This window comes from Cherax quadricarinatus, chromosome 3 (genome assembly GCF_038502225.1).
Source record: "Cherax quadricarinatus isolate ZL_2023a chromosome 3, ASM3850222v1, whole genome shotgun sequence".
In the NCBI taxonomy this organism is placed as follows: domain Eukaryota; kingdom Metazoa; phylum Arthropoda; class Malacostraca; order Decapoda; family Parastacidae; genus Cherax; species Cherax quadricarinatus.
The window spans coordinates 69,320,768-69,337,134 of NC_091294.1; the positions used below are offsets into that span (position 1 = coordinate 69,320,768).

Genomic DNA, 16,367 nt, shown 5'->3' on the forward strand with positions numbered 1-16,367 from the left:
CATAGTACACAGTAGTTATAGTGTCACACCACACAGTACACAGTGGTTATAGTGTAACACACCACACAGTACACAGTGGTTATAGTGTAACACACCACACAGTACACAGTGGTTATAATGTCACAACTCACAGTACACAGTGGTTATAGTGTAACACGCAACACAGTACACAGTGGTTATAGTGTCACACCACACAGTACACAGTGGTTATAGTATAACACACCACACAGTACACAGTGGTTATAATGTCACAACTCACAGTACACAGTGGTTATAGTGTAACACGCAACACAGTACACAGTGGTTATAGTGTCACACCACACAGTACACAGTGGTTATAGTGTAACACACCACACAGTACACAGTGGTTATAGTGTAACACACCACACAGTACACAGTGGTTATAGTGTCACAACTCACAGTACACAGTGGTTATAGTGTAACACACAACTCACAGTACACAGTGGTTATAGTGTAACACACTACACACAGTACACAGTGGTTATAGTGTAACACCACACAGTACACAGTGGTTATAGTGTCACAACACACAGTACACAGTGGTTATAGTGTCACAACACACAGTACACAGTGGTTATAGTGTCACAACTCACAGTACACAGTGGTTATAGTGTCACAACTCACAGTACACAGTGGTTATAGTGTAACACAACACACAGTACACAGTGGTTATAGTGTAACACACAACACACAGTACACAGTGGTTATAGTGTAACACCACACAGTACACAGTGGTTATAGTGTCACACCACACAGTACACAGTGGTTATAGTGTCACACCACACAGTACACACTGGTTATAGTGTCACAACACACAGTACACAGTGGTTATAGTGTCACAACACACAGTACACAGTGGTTATAGTGTCACAACACACAGTACACAGTGGTTATAGTGTCAACACACAGTACACACTGGTTATAGTGTCACAACACACAGTACACAGTGGTTATAGTGTAACACACCACACAGTACACACTGGTCATAGTGTCACACCACAGTACACTGTGGTTATAGTGTCACACCACACAGTACACAGTGGTTATAGTGTCACACCACACAGTACACACTGGTCATAGTGTCACACCACAGTACACAGTGGTTATAGTGTCACAACACACAGTACACAGTGGTTATAGTGTCACACCACACAGTACACAGTGGTTATAGTGTCACAACACACAGTACACAGTGGTTATAGTGTCACACCACACAGTACACAGTGGTTATAGTGTCACACCACACAGTACACAGTGGTTATAGTGTCACACCACACAGTACACAGTGGTTATAGTGTCACACCACACAGTACACAGTGGTTATAGTGTCACACCACACAGTACACAGTGGTTATAGTGTCACACCACACAGTACACAGTGGTTATAGTGTCACACCACACAGTACACAGTGGTTACAGTGTAACACAACACACAGTACACAGTGGTTACAGTGTAACACAACACACAGTACACAGTGGTTACAGTGTAACAGTGGTACTACTGGTTACAGGAGCTGCAACAACTGGCCCGGGATCACAGCTGCATCAACATCATCAAGTTTGGTAAGATGATAGTTTGGTTTTGTTCTCTATTTCTGTCCTTGATGCTGTGTCTGCCTTCCTTGATGCTGTGTCTGCCTTCCTTGATGCTGTGTCTGCCTTCCTTGATGCTGTGTCTGCCTTCCTTGATGCTGTGTCTGCCTTCCTTGATGCTGTGTCTGCCTTCCTTGGTGCTGTGTCTGCCTTCCTTGATGCTGTGGCTGCCTTCCTTGATGCTGTGTCTGCCTTCCTTGATGCTGTGGCTGCCTTCCTTGATGCTGTGTCTGCCTTCCTTGATGCTGTGTCTGCCTTCCTTGATGCTGTGTCTGCCTTCCTTGATGCTGTGTCTGCCTTCCTTGATGCTGTGGCTGCCTTCCTTGATGCTGTGGCTGCCTTCCTTGATGCTGTGTCTGCCTTCCTTGATGCTGTGTCTGCCTTCCTTGATGCTGTGTCTGCCTTCCTTGATGCTGTGTCTGCCTTCCTTGATGCTGTGTCTGCCTTCCTTGATGCTGTGTCTGCCTTCCTTGATGCTGTGTCTGCCTTCCTTGATGCTGTGTCTGCCTTCCTTGATGCTGTGTCTGCCTTCCTTGATGCTGTGTCTGCCTTCCTTGATGCTGTGTCTGCCTTCCTTGATGCTGTGTCTGCCTTCCTTGATGCTGTGTCTGCCTTCCTTGATGCTGTGGCTGCCTTCCTTGATGCTGTGTCTGCCTTCCTTGATGCTGTGTCTGCCTTCCTTGATGCTGTGTCTGACTTGATGCTGTGTCTGCCTTCCTTGATGCTGTGTCTGCCTTCCTTGATGCTGTGTCTGCCTTCCTTGATGCTGTGTCTGCCTTCCTTGATGCTGTGGCTGCCTTCCTTGATGCTGTGTCTGCCTTCCTTGATGCTGTGTCTGCCTTGATGCTGTGTCTGCCTTCCTTGATGCTGTGTCTGCCTTCCTTGATGCTGTGTCTGCCTTCCTTGATGCTGTGTCTGCCTTCCTTGATGCTGTGTCTGCCTTCCTTGATGCTGTGTCTGCCTTCCTTGATGCTGTGTCTGCCTTCCTTGATGCTATGTCTGCCTTCCTTGATGCTGTCTGCCTTCCTTGATGCTGTCTGCCTTCCTTGATGCTGTGTCTGCCTTCCTTGATGCTGTGTCTGCCTTCCTTGATGCTGTGTCTGCCTTGATGCTGTGTCTGCCTTCCTTGATGCTGTGTCTGCCTTCCTTGATGCTGTGTCTGCCTTCCTTGATGCTGTGTCTGCCTTCCTTGATGCTGTGTCTGCCTTCCTTGATGCTGTGTCTGCCTTCCCCGCTGCTGTGTCTGCCTTCCCCGCTGCTGTGTCTGCCTTCCCCGCTGCTGTGTCTGCCTTCCCTGCTGCTGTGTCTGCCTTCCCCGCTGCTGTGTCTGCCTTCCCCGCTGCTGTGTCTGCCTTCCCCGCTGCTGTGTCTGCCTTCCCTGCTGCTGTGTCTGCCTTCCCCGCTGCTGTGTCTGCCTTCCCCGCTGCTGTGTCTGCCTTCCCCGCTGCTGTGTCTGCCTTCCCCGCTACTGTGTCTGCCTTCCCCGCTGCTGTGTCTGCCTTCCCCGCTGCTGTGTCTGCCTTCCCTGCTGCTGTGTCTGCCTTCCCTGCTGCTGTGTGTGTCTTCCCCGCTGCTGTGTCTGCCTTCCCCGCTGCTGTGTCTGCCTTCCCCGCTGCTGTGTCTGCCTTCCCTGCTGCTGTGTCTGCCTTCCCTGCTGCTGTGTCTGCCTTCCCTGCTGCTGTGTCTGCCTTCCCTGCTGCTGTGTCTGCCTTCCCTGCTGCTGTGTCTGCCTTCCCTGCTGCTGTGTCTGCCTTCCCTGCTGCTGTGTCTGCCTTCCCTGCTGCTGTGTCTGCCTTCCCTGCTGCTGTGTCTGCCTTCCATGCTGCTGTGTCTGCCTTCCCCGCTGCTGTGTCTGCCTTCCCTGCTGCTGTGTCTGCCTTCCATGCTGCTGTGTCTGCCTTCCCAGCTGCTGTGTCTGCCTTCCCCGCTGCTGTGTCTGCCTTCCCTGCTCCTGTGTCTGCCTTCCATGCTGCTGTGTCTGCCTTCCCCGCTGCTGTGTCTGCCTTCCCTGCTCCTGTGTCTGCCTTCCATGCTGCTGTGTCTGCCTTCCCTGCTGCTGTGTCTGCCTTCCCCGCTGCTGTGTCTGCCGTCCCTGCTGCTGTGTCTGTCTTCCCTGCTGCTGTGTCTGTCTTCCCCGCTGCTGTGTCTGCCTTCCCCGCTGCTGTGTCTGCCTTCCCCGCTGCTGTGTCTGCCTTCCCCGCTGCTGTGTCTGCCTTCCCAGCTGCTGTGTCTGCCTTCCCTGCTGCTGTGTCTGCCTTCCCTGCTGCTGTGTCTGCCTTCCCTGCTGCTGTGTCTGCCGTCCCCGCTGCTGTGTCTGCCTTCCCCGCTGCTGTGTCTGCCTTCCCTGCTGCTGTGTCTGCCTTCCCCGCTGCTGTGTCTGCCTTCCCTGCTGCTGTGTCTGCCTTCCCTGCTGCTGTGTCTGCCTTCCCTGCTGCTGTGGCTGCCTTCCCCGCTGCTGTGTCTGCCTTCCCTGCTGCTGTGTCTGCCTTCCCCGCTGCTGTGTCTGCCTTCCCTGCTGCTGTGTCTGCCTTCCCTGCTGCTGTGTCTGCCTACCCTGCTACTGTGTCTGCCTTCCCTGCTGCTGTGTCTGCCTTCCCTGCTGCTGTGTCTGCCTTCCCTGCTGCTGTGTCTGCCTTCCCCGCTGCTGTGTCTGCCTTCCCCGCTGCTGTGTCTGCCTTCCCCGCTGCTGTGGCTGCCTTCCCTGCTGCTGTGTCTGCCTTCCCTGCTGCTGTGTCTGCCTTCCCCGCTGCTGTGTCTGCCTTCCCCGCTGCTGTGTCTGCCTTACCCGCTGCTGTGGCTGCCTTCCCCGCTGCTGTGTCTGCCGTCCCTGCTGCTGTGTGTGCCTTCCCTGCTGTTGTGTCTGCCTTCCCTGCTGCTGTGTCTGCCTTCCCTGCTGCTGTGTCTGCCTTCCCTGCTGCTGTGTCTGCCTTCCCCGCTGCTGTGTCTGCCTTCCCTGCTGCTGTGTCTGCCTTCCCCGCTGCTGTGTCTGCCGTCCCTGCTGCTGTGTCTGCCTTCCCCGCTGCTGTGTCTGCCTTCTCCGCTGCTGTGTCTGCCTTCCCTGCTGCTGTGTCTGCCGTCCCTGCTGCTGTGTCTGCCTTCCCTGCTGCTGTGTCTGCCTTCCCTGCTGCTGTGTCTGCCTTCCCTGCTGCTGTGTCTGCCTTCCCTGCTGCTGTGTCTGCCTTTCCCGCTGCTGTGTCTGCCTTCCCTGCTGCTGTGTCTGCCTTCCCTGCTGCTGTGTCTGCCTTCCCTGCTGCTGTGTCTGCCGTCCCTGCTGCTGTGTCTGCCTTCCCTGCTGCTGTGTCTGCCTTCCCTGCTGCTGTGTCTGCCTTCCCTGCTGCTGCGTCTGCCTTCCCCGCTGCTGTGGCTGCCTTCCCCGCTGCTGTGTCTGCCTTCCCTGCTGCTGTGGCTGTCTTCCCCGCTGCTGTGGCTGCCTTCCCCGCTGCTGTGTCTGCCTTCCCTGCTGCTGTGTCTGCCGTCCCTGCTGCTGTGTCTGCCTTCCCTGCTGCTGTGTCTGCCTTCCCTGCTGCTGTGTCTGCCGTCCCTGCTGCTGTGTCTGCCTTCCCTGCTGCTGTGTCTGCCTTCCCCGCTGCTGTGTCTGCCTTCCCTGCTGCTGTGACTGCCGTCCCCGCTGCTGTGTCTGCATTCCCTGCTGCTGTGTATGCCTTCCCTGCTGCTGTGTCTGCCTTCCCTGCTGCTGTGTCTGCCTTCCCCGCTGCTGTGTCTGCCTTCCCCGCTGCTGTGTCTGCCTTCCCCGCTGCTGTGTCTGCCTTCCCCGCTGCTGTGTCTGCCTTCCCCGCTGCTGTGTCTGCCTTCCCCGCTGCTGTGTCTGCCTTCCCTGCTGCTGTGTCTGCCTTCCCCGCTGCTGTGTCTGTCTTCCCCGCTGCTGTGTCTGCCTTCCCCGCTGCTGTGTCTGCCTTCCCCGCTGCTGTGTCTGCCTTCCCCGCTGCTGTGTCTGCCTTCCCCGCTGCTGTGTCTGCCTTCCCCGCTGCTGTGTCTGCCTTCCCTGCTGCTGTGTCTGCCTTCCCTGCTGCTGTGTCTGCCTTCCCTGCTGCTGTGTCTGCCTTCCCTGCTGCTGTGTCTGCCTTCCCTGCTGCTGTGTCTGCCTTCCCTGCTGCTGTGTCTGCCTTCCCCGCTGCTGTGTCTGCCTTCCCTGCTGCTGTGTCTGCCTTCCATGCTGCTGTGTCTGCCTTCCCCGCTGCTGTGTCTGCCTTCCCCGCTGCTGTGTCTGCCTTCCCTGCTCCTGTGTCTGCCTTCCATGCTGCTGTGTCTGCCTTCCCCGCTGCTCTGTCTGCCTTCCCTGCTCCTGTGTCTGCCTTCCATGCTGCTGTGTCTGCCTTCCATGCTGCTGTGTCTGCCTTCCCCGCTGCTGTGTCTGCCTTCCCCGCTGCTGTGTCTGCCGTCCCTGCTGCTGTGTCTGTCTTCCCCGTTGCTGTGTCTGTCTTCCCCGCTGCTGTGTCTGCCTTCCCCGCTGCTGTGTCTGCCTTCCCCGCTGCTGTGTCTGCCTTCCCCGCTGCTGTGTCTGCCTTCCCCGCTGCTGTGTCTGCCTTCCCCGCTGCTGTGTCTGCCTTCCCCGCTGCTGTGTCTGCCTTCCCTGCTGCTGTGTCTGCCTTCCCTGCTGCTGTGTCTGCCGTCCCCGCTGCTGTGTCTGCCTTCCCCGCTGCTGTGTCTGCCTTCCCTGCTGCTGTGTCTGCCTTCCCCGCTGCTGTGTCTGCCTTCCCCGCTGCTGTGTCTGCCTTCCCTGCTGCTGTGTCTGCCTTCCCTGCTGCTGTGGCTGCCTTCCCCGCTGCTGTGTCTGCCTTCCCTGCTGCTGTGTCTGCCTTCCCCGCTGCTGTGTCTGCCTTCCCTGCTGCTGTGTCTGCCTTCCCTGCTGCTGTGTCTGCCTACCCTGCTACTGTGTCTGCCTTCCCTGCTGCTGTGTCTGCCTTCCCTGCTGCTGTGTCTGCCTTCCCCGCTGCTGTGTCTGCCTTCCCCGCTGCTGTGTCTGCCTTCCCCGCTGCTGTGGCTGCCTTCCCCGCTGCTGTGGCTGCCTTCCCCGCTGCTGTGTCTGCCTTCCCCGCTGCTGTGTCTGCCTTCCCCGCTGCTGTGTCTGCCTTCCCCGCTGCTGTGTCTGCCTTACCCGCTGCTGTGTCTGCCTTCCCCGCTGCTGTGTCTGCCGTCCCTGCTGCTGTGTGTGCCTTCCCTGCTGTTGTGTCTGCCTTCCCTGCTGCTGTGTCTGCCTTCCCTGCTGCTGTGTCTGCCTTCCCTGCTGCTGTGGCTGCCTTCCCCGCTGCTGTGTCTGCCTTCCCCGCTGCTGTGTCTGCCGTCCCTGCTGCTGTGTCTGCCTTCCCCGCTGCTGTGTCTGCCGTCCCTGCTGCTGTGTCTGCCGTCCCTGCTGCTGTGTCTGCCTTCCCTGCTGCTGTGTCTGCCTTCCCCGCTGCTGTGTCTGCCTTCCCCGCTGCTGTGTCTGCCTTCCCCGCTGCTGTGGCTGCCTTCCCCGCTGCTGTGGCTGCCTTCCCCGCTGCTGTGTCTGCCTTCCCTGCTGCTGTGTCTGCCTTACCCGCTGCTGTGTCTGCCTTCCCCGCTGCTGTGTCTGCCGTCCCTGCTGCTGTGTGTGCCTTCCCTGCTGTTGTGTCTGCCTTCCCTGCTGCTGTGTCTGCCTTCCCTGCTGCTGTGTCTGCCTTCCCCGCTGCTGTGGCTGCCTTCCCCGCTGCTGTGTCTGCCTTCCCCGCTGCTGTGTCTGCCTTCCCCGCTGCTGTGTCTGCCTTCCCCGCTGCTGTGTCTGCCGTCCCTGCTGCTGTGTCTGCCTTCCCCGCTGCTGTGTCTGCCTTCTCCGCTGCTGTGTCTGCCTTCCCTGCTGCTGTGTCTGCCTTCCCTGCTGCTGTGGCTGCCTTCCCCGCTGCTGTGTCTGCCTTCCCTGCTGCTGTGTCTGCCGTCCCTGCTGCTGTGTCTGCCTTCCCTGCTGCTGTGTCTGCCTTCCCTGCTGCTGTGTCTGCCGTCCCTGCTGCTGTGTCTGCCTTCCCTGCTGCTGTGTCTGCCTTCCCCGCTGCTGTGTCTGCCTTCCCCGCTGTTGTGACTGCCGTCCCCGCTGCTGTGTCTGCATTCCCTGCTGCTGTGTATGCCTTCCCTGCTGCTGTGTCTGCCTTCCCTGCTGCTGTGTCTGCCTTCCCTGCTGCTGTGTCTGCCTTCCCTGCTGCTGTGTCTGCCTTCCCTGCTGCTGTGTCTGCATTCCATGCTGCTGTGTCTGCCTTCCCTGCTGCTGTGTCTGCCTTCCCTGGTGATTATGTTTGCATGATTGTCTGCCTGCCTTCCTGTCTGCATGATTATGTCTGCCTGCCTGCGTTATGATGTCTGCCTACCTTCCCCTCTGCATGATTGTCTGCCTGCCTTCCTGTCTGCATGATTATTTCTGCCTGCCTGCGTTATGATGTCTGCCTACCTTCCCCTCTGCATGATTGTCTGCCTGCCTTCCTGTCTGCAAGATTATGTCTGCCAGAAACAGCCCACACCTGGCCATACAGTTGGCTGCCATTATAATGCAGAAACTTCGTATCCGTGTAGAAACACAAAATGAAACACAGCACACGGTGCACTTGTGTAACATAATGAATACTGGCGAATATAAGAAAAGAAGTTTCTTACACAAACCACCTAAACAATAGTGGCCGTGTATGTGCACACCAAAGGCCCACCTATCACAGGTTGATGCTGCAAACACCAGGAAGGGCTCGCAGGCCCTCAAGAAAGCTAGTACCTTCACCCATCATACCGGCTCACCTTAGCGCACACAGGCGCCTGTGGTTGCCACACATTCTTTCTGCCGCGACCTTTCACGCCAATGACATATCCACTCACGCTGTTCTCGTTTCTTGCCATTGTACGTGTGATTGTTACACACGCCACCGTGAAGCCGCGTATATACAATTATATTTGTTCCCAAAAAGGTCCCAGCACACATCCTATACAACAAGAGGTATCCCCAACACTCTCCTCCCACAACGCCCACCCTCACCGGCAGGCAAGCCCGAATACTTCCATCCCTTGAGCAATGTCTCGCTCCTACACACTGAGCAGAGTGCTCACCCTTAGAACTGTGTATGGTTCCTGCGTCCACTACATCATTTTCTAGGCTATTCCACTGCCTTACAACTCTATGACTGAAGAAATACTTCCTAATATCTCTGACTCATTTGTGTCTTCAACTTCCAATTGTGGCCTCTTGTTTCTGTGTCCCCTCCCTGGAACATCCTGTCTTTGTCCACCTTGTCTATTCCACACAGTATTTTATATGTCGTTATCATGTCTCCCCTGACCCTCCTGTCCTCCAGTGTCGTCAGGCCGATTTCCCTTAATCTTTCTTCATAGGACATTCCCCTTAGCTCTGGAACTAACCTTGTGGCAAACCTTTGTACTTTCTCTAGTTTCTTGACGTGCTTTATCAAGTGCGGGATCCAAACAGGTGCTGCATACTCCAGTATGGGCCTGACATACACGGTGTACAGTGTCTTGAATGATTCCTTACTAAGGTATCGGAATGCTGTTCTCAGGTTTGCCAGGCGCCCATATGCTGCAGCAGTTATCTGGTTGGTGTGTGTGTGTGTGTGTGTGTGTGTGTGTGTGTGTGTGTGTATGTGTATGTGTATGTGTGTGTGTGTGTGTATGTGTATGTGTATGTGTGTGTGTGTGTGTGTGTGTGTGAAATAAACAGTAGAGTAAACAGGTGAAATAAACAGTAGAGTAAACAGGTGAAATAAACAGTAGAGTAAACAGGTGAAATAAACAGTAGAGTAAACAGGTGAAATAAACAGTAGAGTAAACAGGTGAAATAAACAGTAGAGTAAACAGGTGAAATAAACAGTAGAGTAAACAGGTGAAATAAACAGTAGAGTAAACAGGTGTTATAATGTACAAAATCCTAGTATAGTAAAAAAAAATATTTATTAATAATTCCTGACAAAATGTTGATGTTTACGTCTACAAGATTCCTGTAAAAAAATATATAAAGTTTATTATGGTCATACTGGAAAAAGTTTTGACCAATTACAACAAAAATGTGGCATTAAAACTGGAAGAGAGTCTAATGTTCTGTTTATTTATGTGAGACATTTAAACCACGCAGTTGATTTAAACCACGCAGTTGATTTAAACCACGCAGTTGATTTAAACCACGCAGTTGATTTAAACCACGCAGTTGATTTAAACCACGCAGTTGATTTAAACCACGCAGTTGATTTAAACCACGCAGTTGATTTAAACCACGCAGTTGATTTAAACCACGCAGTTGATTTAAACCACGCAGTTGATTTAAACCACGCAGTTGATTTAAACCACGCAGTTGATTTAAACCACGCAGTTGATTTAAACCACGCAGTTGATTTAAACCACGCAGTTGATTTAAACCACGCAGTTGATTTAAACCACGCAGTTGATTTAAACCACGCAGTTGATTTAAACCACGCAGTTGATTTAAACCACGCAGTTGATTTAAACCACGCAGTTGATTTAAACCACGCAGTTGATTTAAACCACGCAGTTGATTTAAACCACGCAGTTGATTTAAACCACGCAGTTGATTTAAACCACGCAGTTGATTTAAACCACGCAGTTGATTTAAACCACGCAGTTGATTTAAACCACGCAGTTGATTTAAACCACGCAGTTGATTTAAACCACGCAGTTGATTTAAACCACGCAGTTGATTTAAACCACGCAGTTGATTTAAACCACGCAGTTGATTTAAACCACGCAGTTGATTTAAACCAGGCAGTTGATTTAAACCACGCAGTTGATCTAAACCACGCAGTTGATTTAAACCATGCAGTTGATTTAAACCACGCAGTTGATTTAAACCACGCAGTTGATTTTCAAAAGGCCGAGAAAGTTACACCGAGCAGATCCATGGTTAATATATAATTGAATCAAGTTTAAAAACAAAAATAGCACTGATTTCAATATGAATATAAGGTCGGGGTTATATAAATTTGGTTAATTTATAATGAATAGAATGTGTGAGAAATTTAAATCTATGCCTGACATGTCACTCTTAAATTGTACTTGACATGTGACCTGGTGAAATTGCTGACCTAGAAAATGTATAGAGAACCTTCACGGCGCGCATAACGGAGATAAAACACCTCAATTACTGGAAGCGCTTGAAGTTCCTGAACCTGTATTCCCTGGAACGCAGGCGGGAGAGATACATGATTATATACACCTGGAAAATCCTAGAGGGACTAGTACCGAACTTGCACACGAAAATCACTCAACTAAAGCAAAGGACTTGGCAGACGATGCAACATCTCCCCAATGAAAAGCAGGGGTGTCACTAGCACGTTAAGAGACAATACAGTAAGTGTCAGGGGCCCGAGACTGTTCAACTGCCTCCCAGCATACATAAGGGGGATTACCAATAGACCCCTGGCAGTCTTCAAGCTGACACTGGAGAAGCACCTAAAGTCGGTACCTGACCAGCCGGGCTGTGGCTCATAAGTTGGATTGCGTGCAGCCAGCAGTAACAGCCTGATTGATCAGGCTGTGATCCACCAGGAGGCCTGGTCACAGACCGGGCCGCGGGGGCATTGACCCCCGGAACTCTCTCCAGGTAAACTCCAGGTGAGGAAATCTTCAGCACACACAGCGTGCTGGGTCATATGTCAGGTCATATCTCACCCTTATAAGTCTTCTGTTGTCCTTTTATTTTGTGCTATTCCTTGATAATGTGAGATCACGAAAGTGCTAGGAATTTCACTGTTATTCACTGTGATAGATAAATCAACTTGCATTCAGTAGACTTTACGACTAATAACTTAATCAAGGTTTTAATGTTAGATGTTACTCTGTGGTTCCTCAGATGTGGTTGACTACCAGAGTCTGCCAGGACTGGTACAGCAGGTTGACGAGGCTGTTGGCGCATCAGGACTAAATTTACTCATCAACAACGCTGGAGTTTTAGAAAAGTGCCCCACACAGATGTTCGGTATGCCCCTGGAGCAGCTGGAGCCGCAGGTGTTTAACAGTGTCATGAATACCAACACCACAGCACCACTCATGCTTACCAAGGTATGGGAGGTGATCCATACATTGTAGCTTATTCTGTTTCTGATTCTTGTACTTATTAGGCTCAACAGTTACTTCACTAGCAGTATGGTAGCGCACTTAGCTCACACATTGAGGTCTGTGGTTCGATCCCGGTACGGGTGGAAACATTGAAGACGTGTTTCCTTAAGACACCTGCTGTCCATGTTCACCTGTCAGTAAAATAGGTACCTGGATATTAGTCGACTGGTGTGGGTCGCATCCTGGGAACAAAATCAACCTAATTTGCTGGAAATGTTCTGCATAACAAGCGGATTTCTATATAGTAGTATGTCACTGATGCCAGCTATGGTCTGTATAATACGTATCATGTAACAATAGAAATAAAGATTATTATTATTATTATTATTATTATTATTATTACGTGAAGAAAATCATATTTAAAATCTGCAGCTACTCTCAGTTAAGTAAGTATTGCAGTAATAACACAATAATAATACAATAATACAACTAGGTCTGGTAACTTTACTGCTGGTACTGTCAACTATTAGGTGAAGATAAAACATTACTAACAGTTGATAGTATCAACTAGCAAGACATCATTATGAACTAGCAAGATCACCAAGACATCATTATCAATTAGCAAGACGTCAGTATCAACTAGCAAGACGACCACCAAGACGTCAGTATCAACTAGCAAGACGACCACCAAGACGTCAGTATCAACTAACAAGACGACCACCAAGACGTCAGTATCAACTAGCAAGACGACCACCAAGACGTCAGTATCAACTAGCAAGACGACCACCAAGACGTCAGTATCAACTAGCAAGACGACCACCAAGACGTCAGTATCAACTAGCAAGACGACCACCAAGACAGTATCAACTGGCAAGACGACCAAGACGTCAGTATCAACTAGCAAGACGACCAAGGCGTCAGTATCAACTAGCAAGACGACCACCAAGACGTCTGTATCAACTAGCAAGACGACCACCAAGTCGTCAGTATCAACTAGCAAGACGACCAAGACAGTATCAACAAGCAAGACGATCACCAAGACGTCAGAATCAATTAGCAAGATGACCAAGACGTCAGTATCAACTAGCAAGACGACCACCAAGACGTCAGTATCAACTAGCAAGACGACCACCAAGACGTCAGTATCAACTAGCAAGACGACCACCAAGACGTCAGTATCAACTAGCAAGACGACCACCAAGACGTCAGTATCAACTAGCAAGACGACCAATACATCAGTATCAACTAGCAAGACGACCACCAAGACGTCAGCATCAACTAGCAAGACGACCAATACATCAGTATCAACTAGCAAGACGGCCACCAAGACGTCAGTATCAAGTAGCAAGACGACCAAGACATCAGCATCAACTAGCAAGACGACCACCAAGACGTCAGTATCAACTAGCAAGACGACCAAGACATCAGTATCAACTAGCAAGACGACCAAGACATCAGTATCAACTAGCAAGACGACCGCCAAGACGTCAGTATCAACTAGCAAGACGACCACCAAGACGTCAGTATCAACTAGCAAGACGACCACCAAGACAGTATCAACTGGCAAGACGACCAAGACGTCAGTATCAACTAGCAAGACGACCAAGGCGTCAGTATCAACTAGCAAGACGACCACCAAGACGTCAGTATCAACTAGCAAGACGACCAAGACATCAGTATCAACTAGCAAGACGACCAAGACATCAGTATCAACTAGCAAGACGACCACCAAGACGTCAGTATCAACTAGCAAGACGATCAAGACGTCAGTATCAACTAGCAAGACGACCAAAACATCAGTATCAACTAGCAAGACGACCACCAAGACGTCAGTATCAACTAGCAAGACGATCAAGACGTCAGTATCAACTAGCAAGACGATCAAGACGTCAATATCAACTAGCAAGACGACCACCAAGACGCCAGAATCTACCATCACGTAAGCCAGCGCCGCGCCGCCCCATCTTCCACCCCTCCCCCACATCCAAACTTAGCTCCCGCAAAACCGACACACCCCTCCCCCCCAATCTCTCCACAACCCGACCTACCCATGCCCTGGTCCCCTCCAGTCTTTCACAAAAGTAAACAGCATGGAAAGCAGTGTCCTCCCCCCCCCCCGCCCAACCCACAACCCCCCTCCCCAACCCCACCCTCCAATCTGGCAAAACCACACCAGAAGGTAAAATCCCCTGCAAAAACCGGAACATGACCTCCCGCAACCTCAACCTCCTGAACCTCTCCCAGATAGATGCCCCATCATAAATTGGGTAGAGCCCCTCCCCCACCTGCACCTCAGGCCATCGCCCGCAATGCTGCCTCACACTCCTTGAGATCCTTCCCTCTGTACAAATCCCACAACATCTCATGACTCTTTCCCAACCTCCCCTCCCGGAGATCCCCCCCTCAACACCTCATGCCTTATAAAAACGCATTTAACCCTCCTCCGGAGATCCAACAGACCCATCCCTCCCCTCCACACAGGCAACATGACCGCCTCCCTTTTCAACCACTCACACCCAGAACCCCACGAAAACAGGAACGCCTTCCTCTGACCAGCGCAGTTAACGGTTAAACCTGTGCGACGAACCTAATCTTACTATACAAAAGCACATTAATCACTATTGCACGCTGGAGAATAGTGAGGTGATGCGGCCTCAGTGTCCTCAAAGTGGTCTCCACCCGTTCCTCCAAACGACCCGAATTATCCTCCCGAGCCCGTACTAAGTCCCCCTATAAAGGATACCACATATTTTCAATACCTCCACACAGTTCCTCACCACCTGACACCCCCACTCCTCCCTGCCTTCCCACATCCCCAACCCGAGAATGAACGACTTTTCTTTATTCACTATCATCCCTGATCCACCCCATCCCCCCGTAAATCCTCACCACCACCTCCAATTCACCCAAAATCGTCCTTTTATCCACCAAGATCGTCACGTCGTCCACATACCCCATCAGACTCGGCTCCCAGCCCCATCAGTATCCCCGCGCATTCTTGCCTCTACCAATCTATGAAAAGGTGACTCGTAATGACACGATTGCAAACAAACCATACCACCTATGGTGTAGAAATATACCTAGTTGGACGAATCTTATTGTGGCTAGCTGGTCCAGTGGCTAACGCGACGGTCTGGAGTTTTGAGACTCTGACCGCTGGTTCTATCCCCGCCCGTGGTATGGTTTCTATGAAAAGGTTCTTGCGCACACAAACAAAAGTTGGGAGAGTGGGCACCCCTGCCGTAGGCCCCTCCCAATTGCCACCCCCCCCCCAAACGCCCATTAACTTACACACGCCTGCCCGTAGTGTGTTCACCCATATAAGCTACTTATTACTTATTTCTAAAAGTACAAGGTATACAGGCATAGCTGATATCAATGACATACTACTATATAGCCACAGTCACAGCTCCTGGCCCCGCCACTTCACTGATCGCTACTAGGTCCTTTCCCTGCTCCAAGAGCTTTATCAACCCTTGTCTTAAAACTATGTATGGTTCCTGCCTCCACTACATCACTTTCCAGACTATTCCACTTACTGACAACTATGCGTACTCACCTAGTTGTGGTTGTAGGGGTCGATTCATAGCTCCTGGCCGAAAGTATCAACTAGCAAGACGACCAAGACAGTATCAACTAGCAAGACGATCACCAAGACGTCAGTATCAATTAGCAAAACGACCAAGACATCAGTATCAACTAGCAAGTCGGCCACCAAGACATCAGTATCAACTAGCACGACGACCACCAAGACGTCAGTATCAACTAGCAAGACGACCACCACCAAGACGTCAGTATCAACTAGCAAGACGACCAAGACAGTATCAACTAGCAAGACGACCACCAAGACGTCAGTGTCAACTAGCAAGACGACCAAGACAGTATCAACTAGCAAGATGACCAAGACAGTATCAACTAGCAAGACGACCAAGACAGTATCAACTAGCAAGATGACCACCAAGACATCAGTATCAACTAGCAAGATGATCAAGACGTCAATATCAACTAGCAAGACGACCACCAAGACGCCAGAATTTCCGGCTTTAATACAGGTGTCACCACAAACCAGGTAAAGTAGACAGGCATTATTATGGTTTTATGCAGTTGGACTCACAACAGATAACGCCTGAGTTCTTGGGCAGCACAAGACTTGCAGGAAAGTATTCTCACATTTGCTTGTTTATAACAATAATACATTTACTACAAGTACATATACAAGGTATACAGTCCTAGCTGACATCAGTGACATACTACTGTATAGAAAGATGCTTGTTATGCTGAGCATTTCAGGCAAATTAGGTAAATTTTGTCCCAGGATGCGACCCACACCAGTCCACTAACACCCAGGTACCCATTTTACTAATGATGAACATAAACAGTGTAAAGAAGCATGCCTAATGTTTCTACCCTCGCCAGGAATCGAACCCAGACTGTGGAAAATTGCATTTACTTGGATGTAACTCATTATGTACATAACAGTAAATGAACAAAGATAATTATTATTTATCAGTTAGACAAGTAGGAATTTGGGACACCTAGGTCGCAAAAAATGTCCCCCTTCGATACCTACCACTGTCATATCCACAAGTTGCTCTGGACCTATTAATTACAAATGAAATATGTATCACCAGGAATGCTGGTAAATATATAAATTTGTGGACTGTATATTAAAATTAAAAAAGGATTATATATATACACATACACATAACAGAAGGAGAATA

The 16,367-nt window shown here is 51.0% G+C and overlaps 1 protein-coding gene across 1 annotated transcript in view; it reads left to right on the forward strand.

The window, feature by feature from the left end:
* The window catches only part of LOC138853740 (C-signal-like), a 74,754-nt gene that overhangs the window by 40,973 nt on the left and 17,414 nt on the right, over positions 1–16,367 (forward strand). Inside the window, exons 2-3 of the mRNA XM_070092154.1 lie at positions 1,533–1,584; positions 11,441–11,649. Of these exons, the coding sequence (XP_069948255.1) occupies positions 1,533–1,584; positions 11,441–11,649 (261 nt within the window). The remainder of the gene's footprint in view (positions 1–1,532; positions 1,585–11,440; positions 11,650–16,367) is intronic.